The sequence below is a fragment of the Ixodes scapularis genome, unplaced genomic scaffold (assembly GCF_016920785.2).
Source record: "Ixodes scapularis isolate PalLabHiFi unplaced genomic scaffold, ASM1692078v2 PGA_scaffold10__122_contigs__length_95168666, whole genome shotgun sequence".
Classification (NCBI taxonomy): domain Eukaryota; kingdom Metazoa; phylum Arthropoda; class Arachnida; order Ixodida; family Ixodidae; genus Ixodes; species Ixodes scapularis.
The window spans coordinates 59,701,251-59,723,747 of NW_024609836.1; the positions used below are offsets into that span (position 1 = coordinate 59,701,251).

General features: G+C 48.1%; 2 protein-coding genes across 2 annotated transcripts in view; one reads left to right on the plus strand and one right to left on the minus strand.

Moving 5' to 3' along the window:
• Nucleotides 1-22,497, minus strand: part of LOC8052247 (RNA-binding protein Nova-2) — an 82,773-nt gene that overhangs the window by 24,129 nt on the left and 36,147 nt on the right. The gene's annotated exons all lie outside the window — the stretch shown is intronic.
• LOC8052246 (neurofilament heavy polypeptide) lies at nt 163-18,811 on the plus strand. Its single transcript, XM_029991653.2, has 3 exons — nt 163-408; nt 13,888-14,196; nt 16,431-18,811. Exons 2-3 carry the CDS (start codon nt 13,939-13,941, stop codon nt 18,411-18,413), a joined length of 2,241 nt encoding a protein of 746 aa, XP_029847513.2. The 5' UTR covers nt 163-408; nt 13,888-13,938; the 3' UTR covers nt 18,414-18,811.

Genomic DNA, 22,497 nt, shown 5'->3' on the forward strand with positions numbered 1-22,497 from the left:
ACGTCACTAAAACGCTACCCAAAGCTCAAATAAGCGGGGTAGGTAAGGGTCAGCCACTGCGACTCCGAAACCCGAACGAAGAGCAGTTACAGAATCGAACGCACTCGTAGCTTTCCCCACCCTCCTCCCCCTCCAATGTTTATTTTCGTCTGCAAACGGCAAACTGCACGAATCCGACGCTGGGAATGATGGCGGACGGAGGCAGTGGGTGGCTCTGCTGCTGAGTGGTTTGTTTTCCTTTGCGTTCACTGTTTTTTTTTTCCTTACGCGTTTAGTCCCGTTTTTTTTTTTGTTTGTTTGTTTTGCGCAATGTCGTTCGTTTACACATATCCGACGAGCGCCTGAAAACGAGACGGAAGCATCGCCGGCGAGGAAGAATACAGCCCGGACGAGATGATACCTCGGACGGTAAGCAGACCACTCCTAAGCCTAATTTCTGGAGGCACGAACACCGTGCACAGCATCACCGATCTTTGAGCCACGGAGACCGGTGATGCGAAACCCGCTCACGAACGCGAGTATACCGAGAGCCCTTAGCGCTTCCGTGACGAAGAGCGCTCGTGCAGCAGCCGTGCGCGCGCGAGTTAAAAATAGCTGCGAGAAAACTAGCTCGTGCAAGCTCGTCGCAAAAAACAGATAGCCCCCGGCGACTGCGCGCATACTTTTCTCTTGCAGACGACTGATGTGTTTTTAAAAGTTCACCACGACTCGTCTATAAAAAACAAAAAAAAACCAACAGATATATGAAAATAAAAGAGCAATAAAGAAGGAATCTAGCTTACAGTTCGGCCCTTCACCTAAAATCGCGATACCATCCCAAAACATCGCGACTTTCGGATACGAGCCAGTGACGCCGGCGAAAATTTTCTGTCTAGGTTATGCACTCGAGGGGTCGGTAAACTTTACTGGGAGCGAGATAACGCATCTCGACGCTTCGCACGGGGGAAAGCAAAGGGAGCAGCTCGCAAAATCAATATGCATCGATATACACGTCAAAACGAATCAAAGCATCCGCGGGAGCCGGTATCTTCGAAGCTAGCCGCCGTCCGAGCAAAGCATATTCCGCCTGCATCACCTTTGCAAGTTAATTTATTGAAAAAAAAGAAACAAAAAAAGGTCCGTTTACGAGGTCTCGCTGGCATGAAACAATCGACCGCATCAAGTTGCACCTGTTGCAATCAGCAACACCTGCGCAATTAAAAATGGCTAGAGCGTGGCAGGCCTGCGTTTTGACTTTTGATCGAACGTTTTTGAGGTGCGTGGAAAGTTGATGAGCTTCTGGTACGTGGACCAGAACCCGATCAAAACCAAGGTTATTTTCGCCCGAACCGAAAATTGAACCAGAGTCCAACACCTCGGATTCACTATTGCTGTGTGTTTAATTTGCAATGAATTCTGGGCCAGGTGTGCTGCACCACGTTCGAAATCTTCAATACATATAGTATGGGGCGACGCTTCGTTTTCAGAATAAAAAGCTTTCTGGGCACTGCAAGAATTCTGGTTTTTAGCCATTTTTCTCGGATTCAGATTCATTGTACATGTATTGCAATCCAGCTTATAGGCCAGTCAATACATCTTTTTATAGTTCATTCGATCGCATATATGAAGCGGCAACCCTAAGAATATTGAAAAGGGAATCTAATATCCAATAGAAGAATAGCCATGCCAGGCACGTAGCCTGCCCATGACAAAATCCTGTATGAGGGGGAGGGGGGAGAGGAGGCCCCAGCAAGATGGAAGATTTGGGGGGGGGGGGGAGCCAGGCCCCATGCCCCGCCCCCCCCTGGCTATGTGCCTGAGCCATGTACGTCGGGCCATATAGAGAAACATATCACTTGAATTCAAGGAGACTACTTTGCTGTATTTGACCTTGGTCAGTTTCTGAAATATCTGTAACATCCGACAATTTTAGTTCCTAATATTTACTGAAAAGCATTCCGGACGTTCTGTAGAAGTAAGCCTTTCACAAAAGTTGGGGTCACGTGACTGTTTCTATCTGATTAAAACACAGCTGTCACTTCCTCAGAGTTTTAAGCTTTAACTTCAGTATGGTGCTTTCGAGTGTGGTCAGTGAAAAGAAGTGTTTTACCTTTCCAAAAAAATCTACCCATGTCAAAAATTACACCAAGCTAACATAGTAAGTAAATGTGAAGGCAGAGAAGCTAAGGTGGACATCACTACTAGTCTTTCCAAAAGTTAAAATATACTGATCTGGCATTATGGATTGTCTATTCTTAATTTTCCAAGTACAATAATGATGATCCTACCAACTTAAAATACTCTTAACTGATGGATGAGAAAGCATTGCAATTAACTTTGCTAGTATTAATGAAAAAAAAAATATAAAGAAGCAAGAGTTTGTTACTGCTATCCTAACAAAAAAAAAAAACCTCAAATTAAAAAAAGAAAAAGACCATTCTCCTTAGTGGATGTTTGTTAGAGCAGCACTAAGGTGGGACAGCAAATGTTGTGAAAAGAGCTACCAAGGATATAAAATCAGTGCATAATGTTCTTTGTCTACCCTTCGTGTGTGCAAACATTAGGCTGTTCTAAAGTCCATGCTCATTGTTTGCAAGTTTAGGGCCGCCTCTCAGTTCTGACGCCGAAGTTCTGCACTTGCCAAGAACAGTGCCCTTCTACACCTACCAACCAGTGGGGGGTTTATGAAACCCCACTGAGCCGTCACCCTGCATTACCCTGTCCTGAGGTAGCTTGTGTAATCACTGGAAGTTACCCAAACATTTGTTGCATTACTTATCCTGTTATTTACCTGGCACTTGGTTTACAGTATTTTAAGTTAATTTATTAGAATAATAAAACTATAAAAATGTTTTTTCTGTTGTTGTTTTTACATTGTACACTTCTCAATGCACAGCACTTCCTGAACTGCCACTGTCTAATGTACTACTTCATTGTACAAAGAAAAAAAATGTGGAAAAGCAAAAATATGTCTGTTGCACCTTAGCATACACGGGCCTTCCTCGTTTAACAAAGGTATAAATATTTGGTACGTCAGGACCGTTCTAGTACAACGGTAACATTACAGTGCAGCAATAATGATAACCATGCTTATAACTGTAACATGCAATGTTACTGTTGCATAATCACCATGGTTTCCTAGGGACCACCTTCCGGCATCTGCGAGATCTTTATTTGGTGGCATCACCTTTAATAACTGCCTTAACAATATCAGCATTTTAGCATTTCATTACCAGGTAATTATTTCCATTTCTAGAATCTGTTGTTTTTTGTTTATACACCTTCTAACCAACTCACCTCTGCAGTGCCTTTGAGCCCTGAAATAAATATATATATACATAGTGTTATCAATACATGAGAGTTTTATATATATATATATATATATATTTTTTTTTTAACCACAGGCAGAATATAGCTTACATTCAAGTGTTGTTCTGTCTGTGGCAAAAAAAAAAAAGTAAGCTCCTGCACTAACTCCTTCGCGTCGTGACTCGATGAAACACATTGCGACTTGACTACCGTAAAACACAGAGCATGCACCCAATCTGGAGATAATCACAAAAACGAAAATGGGTGCACGTTAGGTGGAAGAGCAGAAGGGGCACACAGTAAGCAGAGCCGTGTATTGAGAGAGTTCGGTCAATGGGAGGCGCGGGCAGGGCCAGGGCGTGCACCAGACTCAGAAAGAAGGCTTGGCATGCTCTCTTGACCAACCAGAAGCCGAAAAGAATCCCCTAGCGGCGGTAGCGAGAAACAGTTCTGATCGAAGCTTTATGTTCGTATATGGTTTTAATAAGCGCGTAAGAGTGAAGTGTACTAACTCTTTGTGGCTGAAAACAGGGTGCACGTGATGTTTCGGTCATAATCATGCAGAAAGATGTAAGAAACGAATGCGCCGCTCAACTCTGTTTTGCTCGGACAGAGTGTGACCGCTCGGACGGCAGATTCCCGGCCCTGGGCGCTTGGCATACGGATTATGTCGATCGTTCCGCTAGTCGCACTCCTCCACCATCATTTTGTCTGAGCGCGATGGAAACGTCACGTGTACCATATTTTCAGTCATCGAGAGTTACTCTAATGCAGTTATCAGGTTTGTTTTTCGTGACCACCGCCAGGGTATTATTTCCGGCTTCTGGGTGGTCACATTCGAATTTGTGAAGACGCCCTGGAACACGCCCAGCCCGCTTTCAGCCAATGACGCCTCCTCATTTGTCTCCTATACTTCCCAACGAATGGCCAAACTCTCTACATATACGGCTCTGACAGTAAGGTAGGCCTTCGGTTGATAAGACAGAACGGTATAAGAGTGGTATGGGCACCTAAGCTTTAAAGTGGCCACATCACTCTCATCGAGCCTGCTTTGTGCAGGTGGTCTCACGTGGAGCTTTGCCACTTTGCACCGACGTATGCATGTAAAACTTCCCGCTTGGCACTTGGTTCTGGGACAAGCAGCTAACGCGGAGGAGCAACTTGGGTGGCTTGTACGTTTACTGGAGTGGGTGCTCGATACTCTAAACCAGTGGTCGGCAACCTTTTTGCGCAGCGGGTTGAGTCGCCGCTGCATTGCACCATTTTGTAACACAGTGACTGCTGGTGGATAATGCAATGAAGATGAATAGGAGCAACAACGCCCTGGGCCGGTTTGCTCGAAGCTGGTTAACTAACCGCGGTTAACTGGATTTCCCTACGATGGGGAATTTTGGGTCACGTGACCGGCAGAGTAAGGACGGTGGGGAAACATGGCGGTGCCCCGGTGAGTGAGCGCCGCTCGCTTAGGAACTAATACGTTGTAGTAGCTGCAGTAGCGGGCGCGTTAGTCAGCAATGAATGGTGCAGGAGGTTTTCGCGTTGCCTTACCTCACTTAAAATGCAAAACATGAGCAATGACCTCGCCGCACTTTGTAGATAGACTTTCGACTCTGGCCATTCCTAAGCCTAAATGAACGCGATAGTTGTCGGCATGGCAACGTCTTTGGAAAGTGGATTGCCTTGACTCAATCGGCCGGGTATTGATAGCACACAAAAGCAGAGAGCGTTCCCATAGACCTTTTGCTACATTTCCCAAGCACCGAGGTGTATGCTACGAGTGTAGTTACACGCGCTGCACCTGCTGGCGTCTACAGTAATAACTGTTCTGAAGCAAAAAGCCTAAAACAAATTTTGTCGTGCACGCGCGTTCGTCAAAGATTTATTATGATTATTTACTTCGAATCTTTTATAAGTGGAAGGCCAGCGCGCGCGGATCGTAGAATTACTCTTCCAGCGTTCTTCTGGATGTTCGCATAATTTACTAATAGGTCAATTTTCAGTGGAGCCGAGTTACAGGTTTTTCAATTTATGACGGTGTTATATACAATTCTTACATGACGGCCAACCATGCTGCCGGTGTACCGCCCACCTTTCACTGCTCACTTCTTTCTCATCGTTTCTAGGACTCAACTTCGTCGTCCTCTTTCGAACTCGGAAGGAAATTTCAACGAGGCTTTTCTTCACTTCATACAGCCAAATATTTAGAAAATTTCCAAACAAGGGGTAATTTAGTTCTACCTTGCCGATTATTTGTACCACGAGCAATAAAAATTGTTTCTTAAGCTCAAATGTATGCCGCGCTGCGTCGCGAAAACCAGGCAGCGCACATTTTTTGGGTCTCCCTAGAGCCACTCTATATGGCAGCGTAGCTGCCAGAGTAGCGACACGACGCAAAATTATCTAGATGCACGACGTCAGAAGCGCTGATAGTGATCTCCATTTTGGGCCTGGGAGGCTGTCATGGTAACCGTGCTTCTAGCGACGCCGGGCGGCACCCTTTGTAGTCTAGTTGATATCTCCATTCGTTCATTGAAAAGTGGTATAAGACGTACGCTTGGCTTCACGGTACGGCAAGAACCTCTGGAAGAACGGTGCCTGTTTTTTCTGAAAAGTGAGACGATTTGCAGCCCAGGGATTGTCGGGCGACGAGAGCTGCTATGGTATCGTACGTGCACGGTCAAGGCGAGTGGTTTTCGGCGCCGTCGGGATGGCGGCCGCTTCGTGGGACGAACGTACCGTCCTAGTACTTTCGGACTTCGCTCCGATGGAACAAAATCCGATTACGCCAGCCGCGACAGGACGATTGGCTCGGAACATGACTGCTGCTCGACTGCCCTATAGTGAGCGAGTATATATGTTTAGCATCATACCTCTTCAAGACCCGATCATCCCTTCAAGATGAGATTTTCTCACCGACTGGTGAGGAGCGACGTCAACGGGGTTCAACCAAGAAGGACGGCATGGTGGTTTCTAGGGAATTGTTGACGCCATCAAAAGAGACGGACGCCGGATATGAGGTGTTCTTGCCGACAGGCCAAATGGTTGTTCGGAAGTTTACCGGCATTCAAAAAGTCAATATTTTTATCCGGTTTAGCACACATATCCGTGTTAAAGGGGTCACAAAATTATTTGTAAACTTCTTCTTCCTTACCTGTAATCCTCAACTCAGAAGAAAACTGTGAAATCACGCAGTCGTGACATGCTAGGGCACCGGTGCGATGACCCCAAGCTTTCACCGTGCTTTTTAAGCACACCGTAGAACTTGGCATTCGCAAGTAATGATAAGTTCCGTCAGGGCCCTCATTCGCAAGAAACGCAAATTTAAATATCCATGGACGAATTGATTGCTGACGAGCGCATACATCCGAGCGACGCAGTTTTCGTGTCCAATGCGTGAGGTGGGGTCGGCTGACATCATTTTGGCCAGTGTAGGCATTGTAAAGAGGATATTTAGAACCATACACACATGATGATAACGTCATAGTACACTGACATTAAAAAGTAACAAAACGGGCCCAGCAACGGAAAATAAATAGTACACTCGTAAGAAATAAATACGTCTGTAACTTGTTAATTACAAAGACGAACACACCTCTGAGCATCTAAGTTTAATAGTATGTGTTGATGCATTGCCTTATAGCAGGACATTTCATATACGTCACTTGAGCAAACGCCAGCTTTTCACTTGAAAAACAAAAAAAAACACGGCGATCAATTGCAAGCTATTGCAACGAAATCAAATTATATCGAAATCTTCAGAACTGCCAATTCGTAAATTGGCGATTAGTAAAAAAAGGTTAAAGATCGCAGGAGCTTTCTCGCTGAAAAATGTTGTGATTATTCGGTAATCCAGGGCTGAAACAATTTCCCCTAGGCCCTACACGCGCCGTATACCTTTCGTTATGATTCTAAGAAATTCAGACTTTCAAAGGAAGCTAGAAAATGCGAAAAGTTTATCCTCAAAACTACGTGGAGCGCAAGTTCGTCTGCTTCTTTTTGCAGGGGTTGTGGTGACGTCCGAACGCCGAGATCTGAGTGACTCCGATTGAAGGATAGTGGGTAGACCTAAAAGCAGGCCGCCTTGAGGTCTACCCACTATTCTTTATTCAGAACCAATCAGAGCTCGGCATTCTGATGTCACCACAACCCCTGCAAAAAGAAGCAGACGAACTTGCGCTGCGCATATCGTAAAATCGTTGAATAGTATTTTTGGGAGTTGTGTGAATATTTATACAGGGTGTACTTGGTCAGCCATTTCAAAGTTGCGACGAGTCACTCGCTGTAGATGAGCAATTTAGCCAATGCAGTATAACCGCTAGCCTGGCCGGGGTCTATAGGTATTTAATGTGCACCACGCATAAGTGATACACAACCGTAGGCAGGTACGATGCTCATCCAGGTCGAAACAGGCAGGGGTGGGGATTGAACCAGGTTCCCTGGTTGATATTTAGTACAAAACGTAAACATCGCGGGAGCTTCCTCGCTAAAAGTTTGTGATCATGTGGTTACCTGGGGCAAAAACAAATTCCCCAAGGCCCAACATGCGACGACGCATAGATTTCGCATCGATTCTCAGACACTCCAACGTGCAAATAAAGCTAAGAGAATGCCAAAATTGCATGCTAAATGTCTTATCGATCCTCAAACACATCCGGAAACCCGAGCACCGCTAAGGCGATATTACAGATGCTATCGCACAGGTGCTAATATCCAGAGCGATCTTGCACAGAAAGGGTGTAAAGTATAATTCTTTCAGATCTTCACGTTATACCTACGTCAGAAAGCACGAAGAAGCCCTAAATCGTCGGCAAGCTGCGGCACATCACGACTCCGCGCACCGAACAAACTCGCATCCACCAGCTCTGGGCGCTGCCATCTTACCGATGACATTACGGCTCTTGCGAGGTCACGTGACGAGTCGTCACTCGGTTGCTACGGAAACCGAGCCAGCTAGGCTCGTTGCTATGGTACCGCGTGTGACCAATCGCGGTGAGAGGCGGCACAGGGAAAAGCGTGGCGCTACTCTGGCAGCTACGCTGCCATATCGAGTGGCTCTAGGTCTCCCCATTTCGGGAACCTTTCCACGGAAGCCACTTCGCTACAGCCAGTAGGTGACACCAGCTACCACCCCATAATAAAACACGGAGCTATAGCTCATCCAGCCCCCGTCAAACTTGGCTAGGTACTTGTAGGTACCTAGTAGGGAAGGGCGGTTAACTTTTAACCGCGGTTAAAGTTTACCGGCTTCGAGCAGACGGGCCCAGGCGTGTCATTTCTGAGTTGATGCGTCCGACGACAGCCGCTTTACAGCCATTCATATTTCTTGCGCCATCAGTCCTTACGCTTTTGAGGTTTTCCCATTTTAGCTGCAGTATATCCAGACACTCGCATAGCTTGTTAAAAATATCTGCTCCTGTTGTTGTGCCCTTCAGGCTTTTTAGAGCAGCTGGCTCCTCCGTCACTTCAAACCTGGTGTTCCCCGCACAAAGATAAGCAACTAAGCAGTATCAGACGTCATTGCTTTTGTCAAGCGCCAAAGAAAAGCACTGGAAAGCTCGGGCTGTATCCTTCAAAGTACTCAACGTCTTTTCACCCATGTCTTTGATTCTTTTCGTGACAATCAGAACGAGTTTCGCGAGTGACGGCCACAAAGAGCATTCTAATGCCAGCAGTTTCACTTCTGGACCAGTCAAGTTCGTATTGTATCCAACCTTTGTGCTAGGATACCCGTGAAGGTGTTATCTACACAAGTGTAAGGACGTCGGACTATGGCCAACAAGCAGTGCTCTTTGTACTTGTTTAACCTCAGTGAAGGTCAAAAGCGGCGTACAAAGAGAGAAAGAAAAAACGCGTGAGATTAGTCACCTTTATCCTTTTTTTTTTCCTCTTTAGCTGACTGCCTTGGGGGGGGGGGGTTTACTGGGGGGTTGCTGGGGGCCGCATGATACTGCCTCGCGGGCCGGATCCGGCCCGCGGGCTGCTGGTTGCCAACCACTGTTCTAAACGACTTAGTAATTTTGCGACTCGAAAAATTTTGTGAAAAATTTCTCGTGCGAATATATCATTATCATAATGTCCACGCTAACGAATACCTTCAAACGTGAAAACAGCGCAAAAATTTGACAAAGGACGAGTGAAAGAAGTGCACGGACAAAGTGCTGTTTATCAACTAACGTTTAATTTTCAAGCGAACCAGAAAATAAACACGTGGAGCATAGGAAAGAACCAATCAAGTCACGAAAATACAACCCAACCGACAAGATTTCTATTATGTCATCACCCTCACCCGTGCCTACCATTCTCCTTGATAGAAAAGACTTCATCATCCCCCAAGTGCACTGATGGTACACTCACACATTTCCCTTCCCCTTTTGATAAAATGCATTCCCTTTCTCTCCGTTCCGTTCAGCGCTTTGTCCATGCACCCTTTCACTCGTCCTTTGTCAAATTTTCGCGCTGTTTTCACGTTTGAAGATGTTCAACCAACTCGCCCAACTTACCGCCTTGTCTAACGAATATGTAGCACAGTGGTTCTCAGCCATTGATGCTTTGCGGACCCCTTGTGGATCAGTGGAGATATTGGAGGACCCCGTTTATGGTGAGGGGAAGGTAAATTCTTTGTTAGGCACAGAGACGTTGTTGAATAGTGACGTCACTAGCGAACTGCTTCTCGATCCAAGTTATTTTGTATACCAAAAAGATGGAACTGAATGCAGAGGAGGAGGCGTTTTAATTGCTATTAACGGCTTCAAGTCCTCCACTGTAGAAGTTGCCAGTAATCTTGAACTTGTTTGGGTCAAATTTAAAATATTGTATCTAAAATTTGTATTGGGTGTATGTTACTGTCCCCCCAGCGCTAGGGGTAGGGTGACCACCTTTCTGCTAGCGAAATGCTGGACACTGGAGGCAGGGGGAAGTGGAAATGTATTAACACACACACCACGAACAGAGGCTCTGTTAACACATTTATTATCCTGTGCTGTTTATGCGCCTGCTAATTGTATTGCAGCAATTAAGCTCAATTAAGTTTCACTACGAGTGAAGTATTTTGATGCCAAATGTGCTATTAAATGTGTTGAAGTTGAAAACGTATAAATCGACTAGCAGAACTCAATGCATCAATCGGAAATAAGAAACAGTAAACCTCTTTCAGGTTATTGTTTCCTGTCAACGCCTACTTTTATCAGCATTGTCCTACACAAATCTTTAACATTATGTTCTTTTCGACCGTTCCAAGTTGCAGGCTCTGCCTTGGGTGGCTGTGTTCACTAAAACAAAGATCCACAGCAACCCTTTCGCATTGACAGAGCGATATGAAAATAATTACAATATTTTAGGTTGAAACTTTGGCGAGCAATTATTCTTAGAATATTTTGCCACTAAGGGGAGAGGCACAACGGAGCATGCGCGTCGGTTTTCCTGCAAGAATGACGGTCGCTTCCTGCAATGCTTGGATAGAAAATGGCGTACCATTGCGATTCACGCTATTACCAGCGACTTGGCAGCACCATGAGTTGCAGAGTGAATTTTATTACAGTATGAAATGCGGGACATTTTGAAGATTTTGGAATTTCTTGTGGGACGCGGGACTCGAGCCCTCAATGCGGGACAGTCCCGCAGGACGGGTGGTCACCCTAGCTAGGAGAGACTTTGTTGATAAATTTGGTGCCAGCCTAGAAGTGTTTTTGGTTTAACAGCATTATTATTCTAGCAGGCGATTTCAACTTCCCCGGTAGAAACTGGTTCGATGGTACTGTTCTTCCTACCTTTCTGGATTTGGACTTCATAAAAAAATTGCTGAGCTAACACACGGCAATTCAGCATTAGACTTATTTTTTATTGCCCATCCTGAACGTATGTCTATCATACATTTCTTACCACAGATAGGGGATCATGCCCTCATAACAATCACTCTCTCGGTAAAGGTCCCAGAGAGGCAGAAGACCCCGAAAACAGTCTGGGATTACCCAAAGGCACATCTAGAAGGTCTTAATTCCTCTCTCCTCCGGGCATTCGCAGGTTCAGTCGAGGCCAATTGGACAGTTTTCAGGGCTGCACTCCTTAGCTCAGTGATTCAGTTTATTCCTAAAAAAATAATTACCTTAGACACATCTCGTCCGTGGTTCTCAGTGAAAATAAAATGAATTCTAAAGAAGAAACATTTGTACCGTAGGGCTGTAAACTTAAACACAAACAACATGTGGCTTCAATTTCAAGCGTTCTCCAAAGAATGCAAACGTGACTCAGTTAGCAAAGCAAAGGTTCTTTTACGAAGATCTCAGAAAAGTGCTAGCTGAAAACCCCAAAAAGGTTTGGTCTATTATCAATCCTACTCTTCGTACTGCAGACTCGCAAGATCATTCATTATCATCTGCAGTTACTGCCCCTACTTTTAACGCACATTTCGGTGACATCTTTACACACAAAACTTTCCCAGTGCCTCCCTTACCTAGTTTTGAATGCCCAACGGACATGCAGGATGTTTACCTCTCTATAGTCGGTATTTTGAATGTTATTAATCGCCTTCCCCTAAACTTTTCCCCTGGCTGTGATAGAATTAACTCGACTTTCGAAAATGACAAAAGATACATCCACTAAATTTCTGCTCCTTACTTTTGAACAATCTCTAGCCCTTTCCTAACTGCCATCTGATTGGTCAAATGCGAACATAGTACCCATCTTCAAATTGGGTAATTCGAATGAGCTGATTAGAGGCCTATCTCACTGACTAGTGTATCATGCAAAATTTTTGAGCACATCGTTTTCAGCAACATAATGTCACATTTGGATAGTAACAACTTGTTGTTCCCTAACCAGCATGGATTTCATAAAAACCTATTATGTGTTACTCAGCTATCTCAAACTCACCTACAATCTTCATAGTAACATGCATTCTTTGCAATATTCATAAACTTTTAAAAGTTTCGCGAGTGACGGGTGATTTTGACTGTGTTCCTCATACCAGGGGCCCTACACTTATCAAACAAAAAAATTAGAGCTGAAAGTTTGTACAGCGTGCCGATTGGATGCCGGTGAAAAAAGTGCGAAGTCATCATCGGGGTAGTCCAATCGTTGTGCTCCGAGAACTTCGGCCCCAACTTTGTGTTTGACGACTTTAGAGCCCCAGCTTAATATCCAAACTTTTCCATTTAAACATGAATAATAATCTTGTCTCCTGGAATAGGGCTGTCTTGTCTAATCGCACCCAATCTGTGACTGTCGATAATACCACTTACTCTTCATTGGACGTCATCTCTGACGCCACTCAGGGTTCGGTTCTTGGCCCTCTACTTTTTCTAGTTTATGTAAATGACATTGCTTCTTTATCTTCCTCCGTAAAAGTGTACGCTGACGAACTTGTGCTCTATCGCAAATTTTCTTTCATTGAGGATCGTACAATCTTACAAGACGATCTAGGAAAACTAACAACTTGGTGAGACTCTTGTCTCATGACGATTAACCAGGATAAATCTAAAATAATGTCATTTTCCAGATCAAAGAATGAAGTCTGTTTTTCCTATACTATTTCATTTCGTGGGCTCGAACAGGTCGACACATTAAAATACTTAGAAGTGTACCTCGCTGAAGATCTATCATGGAAGTGTCACGTCACCTAAAACATCGCCGACTCAAATGTCAAGCGTTTAGCCTTCAGCACGTTGGTGCGGACTAAGTTAGAATATGCATCTATCATATGGAACGCTTATCAGATATACTTCACTAACCAACTCGAGACTGTCCAGAACAATGCGGCCCGTTTTATGATTCGCGGCTTCTTCTTTGAGAGTGTCCATATCTCTCTAAACTCTCGACACTCGCAGAAGAAGTGACCGGCTCTCTTTCATGCACAAGCTGTATTATAATCCACGGTCACCTAGAACATTTATTTCCTTGGCCCATCATATTTCCTCTCGCCTAGATCATCCTTATAATGTTGAAGCCATTTATTTTTCCTGAACTAACGCCTACAAATACTTACCTCTTTGACTATGCATTTCTCATTGGAACAGTCTGCCCTCTAGTTTGGTGACAACAAGTGATTACAACTATTTCACACAGGGGGTTGTTCAGTTGTTAGAATAATGTCTGTATAAAGATGCTTTTTAGAGTGCAGCCCTTAGGCCCGTGTCCGTGTTGAGCGGCATCGGCGTAACCGCTGGCGTTGCAGCATGGGACGTCAGTTTCTCCGCTAAATTTAGCGGGGAAACTGAATTGGTGTTGAGGTCACATGATGCCGATTTTCCTACTAAATTTAGCGAGGAAACTTAACCTGCTAAATTTAGCGGGGAAATTTTCGCTAAATTTAGTGGGGAATTTTGTGAAAATTTCCAGCGAAATGGGAGGGGAGGGTATGGAGGGGGAAGAAGGGCCTAACCTGCCGTCCTCCTTCCCAAAAGCTGTACTCTAATTTCGCAATACAGAAAATTGTAAATGTCTCATTTCTCCTTCATGTCCTTATTTGGTTTTTTCCCTCCAATTTTATTATTAACCACGTGACTTTAATGTACCCCCTTACGCTATGCCTCTTCTAGAAGTTTCTAGAGGTCGCCGGAGTCGCAAATACCATTCCCGCAGCCTCTCCCCATCTCTGCCGTGCAGCCCTAGGCCCCGATCGGAGACGCGTGCCCCGCCGCGAGGGCCCCGCGAGGCATGGCGGCGGCGGCACCGGCGGCGGCGGCCCCCGCCCCCGCCCCGCCCCCCAAGAAGGGGAGCTACCCTTCGAGGCAGAGGCGCTTCGGCCCGGCCCCCCTGGCCTCCTTCGAGGACCTCCCCACGGACGACCAGGACAGCAGCCCCGAGGGGGGCCGACACGGGGGAGACCCCTCTCCCGACGGCGGCCGGCTCGCCAAGAGCCCCAGTCTCCAGAGCCCCGACACCCTCGTCCCGTCGGAGGTGTCCACCCCGCACGTACGTCTCCTGCGCCCTCCTTCTCACGTCCGCGTTGCCGTCGACTCGGAAAGTGTCCATTTCGCGAGCTTTTGGCGAGGAGACCCTACCGTGAAGCCACGGTTGTGCTGGTAACCTGTCGTGCAAAAGGCGGTCTGCAAACGCTGTCTGAGCCGCGTTTCTTCCATGTACGACGGTTCGATGAAAAACTGTGCAGTCACCTTCGAAGCGTACGTGTGTACTGAGCAAACGTGCCTCGAGCACTCTCGAGGTATTTCCGCAGATAACTCTGTCGTTGTGTCTGCGGCAAACACCTTTTTTTTTTGTACGATGCACGAGTAGCACGACGGCGGCCCGAGGGGCGGTTTGTTGGCTCGTTTTCCACGAAGCTGGGTGTTTGCCCAACACGAGGCCTCCAAAGGCCTCCGGACTGGATCGTTTACGTCATCTTTCTCCGTCGCAGGCAGGGCGCAGATTGAACGCGAGTGGTGCGTTGGCATTCGGCGGGGAACTCGCGTTTTGCAGACGCTAAACGTGCGGCGCCGTTGTCGGCACCAAAGGAAGTCTAGGTACGCCACCCGTAGAGTTAATACGACGGTCTGGGGGAAAGGACCCACGGCTTCCATGCATTCGGGCCGCTATGGAAACAACGGGGTGTAGACGTGGACGTCGCTGGTCCCGACGGGCCCGTGTCGCTGGCGACGCCCTAACATGTGCAAAGAAGCAGCAGAACGTCGCCTGTAAGGTCCGTACTCTGTTCTTTTCCAGTTTACTTTGCAGGAGAACACCGGAACGGTGCATTGCATAGAAATAAATAAAGTTGGCGAGCACTCAAACAACTTCAACTAGTCGTGGTAAAACAAACGCGCCTAACCTTTTGTCTGTTTTCTTTCTCCACTCTTCGGTCGCTCTCTTTCTTATTGTTTCTCTCGGGGTCGGCGCTCGGGATTTGCCGCGTTCTGCTCCCATCTTTACATCTCCTCCTCCTCCTCCTCCTCCTTTCTTCCTTCCTTCCTTCCTTCCTTCCTTCCTTCCTTCCTTCCCCCCCCCCCCCCCCCCCCCCCCCCCAGAGCCAGTCGTAGCAGACTATAAAAGCTACAGAGCGAAATCGGGCAAGGGCATGCGAGGAACTGCGCTGCTCTCCTTCTGTCCTGTTCCCTTGGTGCCATGTGGTAGAGGCCATGGGGGCAAAAAGGAACAAACAAACTTTGTGCGCGAATGTTCGGAATTTTTTCCGAAGGCCTGTCAGTGCCCCACCGATTGAATGGGAGCCCCAGCCGAACGCAGACGCGGCGTGTGGCTAGATCGGTTGAGTGCTGCATCAGGAACACAAACAAGTAGTTCTTGTTACCCCCATGGGTTTCGTCCTCGAGTTAGCCACTACGGGTGCGACGGTTGGAGCGTTTTCCGAACAGTTCATTTCACGTTACGACAGACCAAAACCGACGCTACAAGCTGTTAAACGAGAAGGGCTTCTCGTCCGATGACATCCTCTTGCGTCTGCGATAGTTCCGAGGTAATCAATCTTTGGTGCCGATGATCTTAATGGAGAAATCGGCTATCTGTGAGCATAATGTTTTGCCTTTTAGGATGCTTAGAGCCCATAGATTGCGTTTCGAGCATAAAGAGACCATCGCAGAAAGCGGTTAAGTGCCCCTTTAAGTATGGCAAGCAGTTTGCCACACTTTGTTGTTCGCAACCTGCTTCACGTTGTTCGCAACCTGCTCCAGCTTTCGTGAACAAGAAGGGCGTTTGATGATTCCTTAAAAAAAACTACCTTCTTTCTTTTAGCGTACACTAGGGCCATTGAATGTTTTCGAAGTACCGAGACTGCAGGCTAGTTTATGTAGAAAGTCCCAGCAAAACCCAACGTGGCTAAAGTTTTATGACATGTCATAATTCACGGGCCGTTTAAAGCTGTTGTGCATACATGTGTTACATACATTTATCGAAGTATTTTTCTTCTCCCAGCATCGGCCAATTGGAAAGCTTGGATCACTCATTTTTTTGGTTCAAGCGGATGCTGGGGAGAGCATTCGGTGGCTCTAGCACACACTTTGAACCGGCTCTCTACATGGAGTTGGGTAACACTGTAACCGAGAAGCGGAATGACTCCGACCGCACGGAAGAGCCGTTGAAAATTAATAGCTTTTTACTGATAATTTGATAAATAGTCACTTTGATTTGTCGATGGGAAGTGCTCCGAGTCGACAGGCAGAAGAGAAGGAAAGCGTGAAATGGCATCTAATCTGCAGGTGGAGAGCGACGGTGACTCGCACATGACGCTGACGCCCTGCGAACCCCCGAAGACCCCGATCGACATCGTTGCGCCAAATGGATCTGCCTCCTCTCCCATCTCGAGCCTGGAAGCGGGCAAGCCCCTGTCCCCGGTTGGGGCAGCCCCGAGAGGGCAGTCTCCGGCGACCGCCGCGGCGAACGTGACGGCCCGGACGGTGGGGGGCGGAGATGGCCACCAGAAAAAGCTCTCTTCTGGCTCCATCCTCCTGACCCCGCAAAACGAAACCACAGACACGCCGATGACAGGCGAAGACGGGCACAAGAAGAAGCTCTCCTCGGGATCTATCCTCCTCACGCCGCAGCACGAAGAGGCGACGTCGCCAAGCGCCGACGGAACCAAGCGCAAGGGCTCTTGGACCGACATCTTTCGCAGTCGAAGCAGGAGCCGTAGCCGCAGCCGATCTCCCCAGAGCTCGCCGCACCGCAACCCAGCCGACACCCCCCCGTACGCCCCTGACTCCGCACCGAGGGACTCTGTAAAGACGTCGGAAAAGTCCAAGAAGAAGGACGCCGGGAGCGGCGGAGGAGGGTTCCTCTCGTCGCTGCTCAAGCTCGGCGGCCGCAAGTCTCCGCGGAGCAAGACTCCGTCTCCTCCGCGGACTCCGCCGTGCGTCCCGCCACGCCTTTCTATCACGGTTCACGACGAGGACGCCATCCGAGAGTTTGTGCCCCAGGCGACCTCGGAGGAAAAGGATTCGAAGAGAGACCGCAGAGCGGAAGAGGAGGCGCCGATAGAGGAGGCGTCGCCGTCGAAGAGGCCGCAGGCCCTCGAGATCCAGACAAGGGCCGAGATAGCCCCTGAGCTAGTGGAACAGTTCCACCACGCCTTTTCGCAAGACCTGGAGGAAGAGTGCAACCGGGACCCTTTTGAGAACGCCAAGACGTGCTTTCTGGAGCGGCCCTGTCAGTCCCTGGCAGACATCCCCAGTGCCAGCGCCAGCCGGCGCAACAGCGACCGGAAGGAGGAGTCCCCTCCTCCAGACGACCATGTCTCCTCGGAGTCTGAGCTGGGGTTTGAAGCCAGCAGCAGCGAGCGGGTCAAGCTGAAGGTCTCCAAGCAGACAAGCCAGGACGAGTTTGAGTCAGAAACACTGCTCGCCCAGGACTCCGTGGAGTGCGAGGACTTCCTGATGGTGTTTTCCCCCGCGACGCCCGCCAAGAGCCCCGTGCGGACACCCACACGCAAGCAGCGGCTGGAGGTGGTCACCATCCCCATCGAGCGGCCCCGCAGCACCACCCCCATCAACGTAGCGCCCCTCGAGGCCTTCATCCACGGCTCGGCCGCATCTCCGGACCTCGCCGCATCGGCAACGGCCGAGCGCGTCGAGAAGATCAAGCTCTTTCTCCCCGGCGAGCAGTTCTCGGCGCGGGCCCCCAAGAGCCCGCGCCGCAGCTCGCTCAAGAGCTGGCTCAACTTCTGCGAGGAGGGCCTGCAGAGCCCCCGCGTCCGCAAGCGGTCCCAGAGCGGAGGGGACGACGCGGACAGCCCCGCGGGATCGCCAGGCGAGGGCAGCCGCTTCTTTCCCAAGGGAGAGCGGACCCCGAGCGACGACGCACACTGGGTCGCCGCCGCATTCCGCGACGAGGCGTGCGCCCCCAGCGGTGGCGGCGGCGACGGAGCCAACCCCTTCGAGCGCAACGCGGCGCCGTGCGAATGCGAGTGCCGCCTGTGCGACTGCGAGTGCCGTGGCTGCCCATGCAATTGTCACTTCTTCTCGGCCGACCTGCCCCACGACGAGACGGGCGTGCGGGCCGGCCGGAGCAGCGCGGATAGCTCGCCTTCAAAGGACTGCGACTGCGAGTGCCACGCCAAGGTGGCAGCCGTGGCCAAGGCGCCGGTGGACTTGTCGTTGCGGCTGTCCGGCAGTTCGTCGTCGGTCGTGACGTCCCCGGACAATTCGTCGGCGCCCAGCAGCTCGGGCACCGAGCACACCTCGTAGAGGCAACCTCGACCCCCCCCCTCCGGGCCTCGGTTTTGTAGTCTGTGAGTACACCACCCCCCCCTTCACGCCCGCCACCGTCTGTTTGGCGAGGGCGCCGTCTTTTAGGATCTTCTCGTACACGTGCCCGTGGAATGCTGCTCTCATTGTCCCGGCATGTCGCTGCATGTTTTGTTGGTGTGTTGCACTTGGCAAGCTGCTCAGCGTGCTCGCATTTTCTGCCAGTCGCGTTGACGTGGTCTTTGTTTGCAATGTTTTTCGTTTTAGAGAATAATTTATTTTGCCTCCTTCTGGTCACTACTTATTAGGAATGTGCAAACTAACTGCCAGTTCGAGTTGAATGTATGCTGTAGGAGTGAGAAACTGCAACATATTAAAAAAACTGTTTGTTCTTATTACGTGAATGAGTATATCTTTTATTTTCTTAGTCAGAGTGCTGGATTAACAGTGCAAGTAACACAATTCATGTTGCATCTTTCAGTCAAGCCACGGTACATTTTTCAGCTTCCCACACAAAAATTTAGAGTGATACCTAAAAGGGCTTCTGTTGTTCCATCGAAACATGGACAACTTTTCGTCAACACACGTTTTATGGACATTAGAATTGAAAGAGAGGCTTCCACAACATTTGATGATAACGACAGTGAGTACTCTGTCAAATTCCCTGGGTTCTTGATCAGAAGTTCCAAAACTCCATATAAATAGCGAGTCTCCCTGTTAAACGAAATGTACATCGATCTGATATCCAGATCAAGATGCCACATTCAAAAGTATAATGGGGAAGGTCATGCAAGAAAGGCTTTTGAAATATTTCTTGCTGCCTGTTGACAGGCGGTGCAATCCGTGGAGAACACGTGCATAGAACGACATCTTTGCGATTTGCCTCGATTTGACACGAACCGTTCAACACAAGGGTAAAAATTTTAGTTACCGTCTGTCAAGGACAACAGACTTCCATTTATTTATTTATTTCGGTATGCCCCCAGGCCCAGAGGATACACCCGAGATTAAAGAGCCCACGGCAGAAGCCATGCCAGCACACTTTTTGGGAGGGGCCATTTGACTCGTTACAAGCCCTTTTCCAAACTCCTTGACATCCAATAGCAATCGTGGCGACTTAAAAATGCTTCTACAGTATTTATGTAGTTTATCATTTTACCCACCCCCCTAGAAAATTTACTTTTTTTTTTAATGTGCTTTAATATTAGAAATGCATGTTGCAAAATGAAATTTTCACAACTTTTCTTTTTTTAGCGCAGTATTTAGTTGGCAAGGCTTGGACTGTGTGCCGAAACAGAAGCAGTATGTTTTAGAATTACTCGTCGTTCAAAAAGAAAACCTCAGGATGTAAATACTATAAATCAATTTAAAATATTACGCCTCTATCGATGCCAAGGATGTAAATACTGCGCTGAAAAGTTTTTCGGGGAAATTAGCTTTGCGAGATCGCCTGCGATAGACCGATCTCACCAAGCGTTCGGCACATGCATGACGCCGCCATAACTTTAGTTCGCGGGAGGCAGAAGGCCGTTTATGCACGAGGGCTTGAGCCGTCTCGTGCTCCACACATGCAGAACTCCAGCGGGTTTGTCGCACGTGTGAGAAGGCTAAGGATCCCTCAATGCATTGCGGCAGCGGTAGCGCAGTCAAACTGGCTGGTGAGATCGGACCATCAACAAAAGCACATTTTTGGTGGGAAAAGTTCAGCGTCTCTGGGAGTGATTCCAAAGCATGCTTCTATTTTGGGTCGACATGCCGAAAAGTCAGAATCGCTCTTGGCTCAAAATGTGCCTCCCTACGTAAATATTTAATAAAAAAATATTTTTTGGTGAAAGTTAGTTGGGTGTCATAAGCAGAATGCCTAGCAAACTATTATTTTGAAATTCCCAGACTTTTCCAGGTTTTCCCTGACAATTTCAGGTGAAATTTCCTGACCACTGTAGAGGCGGTTAAATATATTAGACCATTACAATAAAATTGGCATTCAGCATTGAGCACTGTGAGGATCATTTTGTACGGGCTTAATCAACTTGTATGTACCGAAATATTCAGGTTCGTCCCGTCCAGATTAAACGAGCACTCTCTTGCCGCCGACATCGTCAGTAAAGGGGCCACTTCCGGAAACATGATAAAAACAGGACGCTCAACCACACATGTCAATAACTGAATGACAGCATGGCGGCCAGATGCGCACTTTCGGATACTTAAGGCTTGGATTAGATTGGGGTGTGCGGCCTTCCCAGTTCTTACTAACTCTAGTAGCTCTTACTGGATCTAGCCTAGTGTCGCGCCCTCAATCCAATTCAATTTAATTCAAGGCTTGGACTGGATTTGTCGGCTGTTCCCTTTGAAATGGGTAGCACACTCTACATTGGGTAAGAAAAGCCCGTGCTCCGCTCTAAGCAGAATTTATTGCCTATTTTTCTGCCCCCAAGTCCGCAAGTCTTTGCTCAAGGCACTCGATGGCGTTCCAGGCTCATTTTCCCTGACTGGGCTCGCTTTTTGACATGATCCCTGACAATTCCCTGATTTTTTCCAGTAGTTAAAGTTTCCCTGACAATTCCCGGTTTTCCCGGTCGCTAGACACCCTGCATAAGTGTTCTAATACAATTGCGATGTGTTGAAATACAAACGAAAGAGCAGATGGCTTTCTGTACATGCTGCGCAGCCTGGCGGCGGGCTAGGGAAGGTTTTACGTGCGCAGTAAGGCCCCACGTACAAGGATTCGCATCCAACTATGATATGCCTTGACGTGGTCTTGGACCATCGCTCAGAGTGCGAGTGCTTGACTTTGCGGGCTGCGGTGCTAAAGGCCCGTTTGTGCCACCGTTATCTTGGCTCCTCGCTGTGTGGTGTGGCCGCAGTGCACCGTGACAAAGCGTTCCTGTGCCAGGCCAAAGCGCTTGTACACTGAGCAACGGTCGAGGCATATCATGGTTGGATGGGAATCCTCATATCTTTGGTCTTACTTTGCACGCGCAACCTTCCGCATCCGTAGCCTGCCGCCAGGCTGCGCAGTATATACAGAAAGCCACACGCTTTTGTTCGCCTTCCAATGTAGCGCGATTGTAGCTCCGGCATCAATTTGAACGTTTTCAACTAAACATTTTTTCTAAAGGAACAGAGGAAACAGCCTAGAGCAAGTAAATTTCCCGAGTAATTTTTAAATAATTTTTAATTGTTGCAATACTATATAACCGAAACCGAAACTAACCTGCAACTTTACTGGTTCACCGTCATGTTGTGACGTCAGAGGTTGTATAAACATAGGTACGCGGGCAGCTCGTGCCCATTTCGCACAACGTCAGAAGGCCGTCGCGATTGTCCGTGAGAAATAATTGACTACAATTCGTCGAGCTCATCTTAGTCGAGCAGTGCCCGACTAATGTTCTGAGATTTTCAACGCGAGAGTTCGGACGATTCGCCGTTCGCATTCGATCCGCCAGCATCGCCCCCCAGGAGACCCTCCGTGGGAGCTGCATTCGCGGTCCCCCGACACGTGGACCCAGGTGCTCTCTTCGAAGCAGAACATCATGGGAGGTTTTATTTGCTAGCAAGGTGCAAACTGTTTTCTAGCACGACGCAAATGCTGGCAGCCGGCATTTGCGTCGGACCGCTCTGACCCATTTCCAACGAAGAGGCTTCTCGGTTGGAAGCCAACGAGATGTGTCGCCCTGCTGCATTTCTTCGTCGTGTTATTGCACCCCACAGCCCATCACCGATTCCCCCCACCCTCCATCACATGCCTCAAACAAACTAAATCGGAAGCATGACGCAAAACAACAGATGCTCACTGTCCCTACAACGCATGACGCCACAGAGTAGGGAGTGTCGTCCGCTCTCGGGTACAACATTTGATGTCGCAAGTGATCCGGAGTTATACGAGTAAACTTCAAAATTCTTGTTCTCAAAAGGAAAGGAATATGCTGATTAAATATTTCGTAGACCACGCTCATGGGTGGATATTTAGTACACGGTGAAAGTTTGATAAGAATCAATGACCACAAATATTTCGCCGGAAGCACTGTCTTCGGAATTAAGCCCGATTCGCACATTTGCGTCAGTTGAATCGACGGCATTGCAA

Coding starts and splice junctions, on each gene's coding strand:
- LOC8052246 (XM_029991653.2), top strand. CDS start 13,939: ATGGCGGCGGCGGCACCGGCGGCGGCGGCCCCCGCCCCCGCCCCGCCC. Junction 14,197..16,430: donor CGGAGGTGTCCACCCCGCAC/GTACGTCTCCTG, acceptor TCTAATCTGCAG/GTGGAGAGCGACGGTGACTC.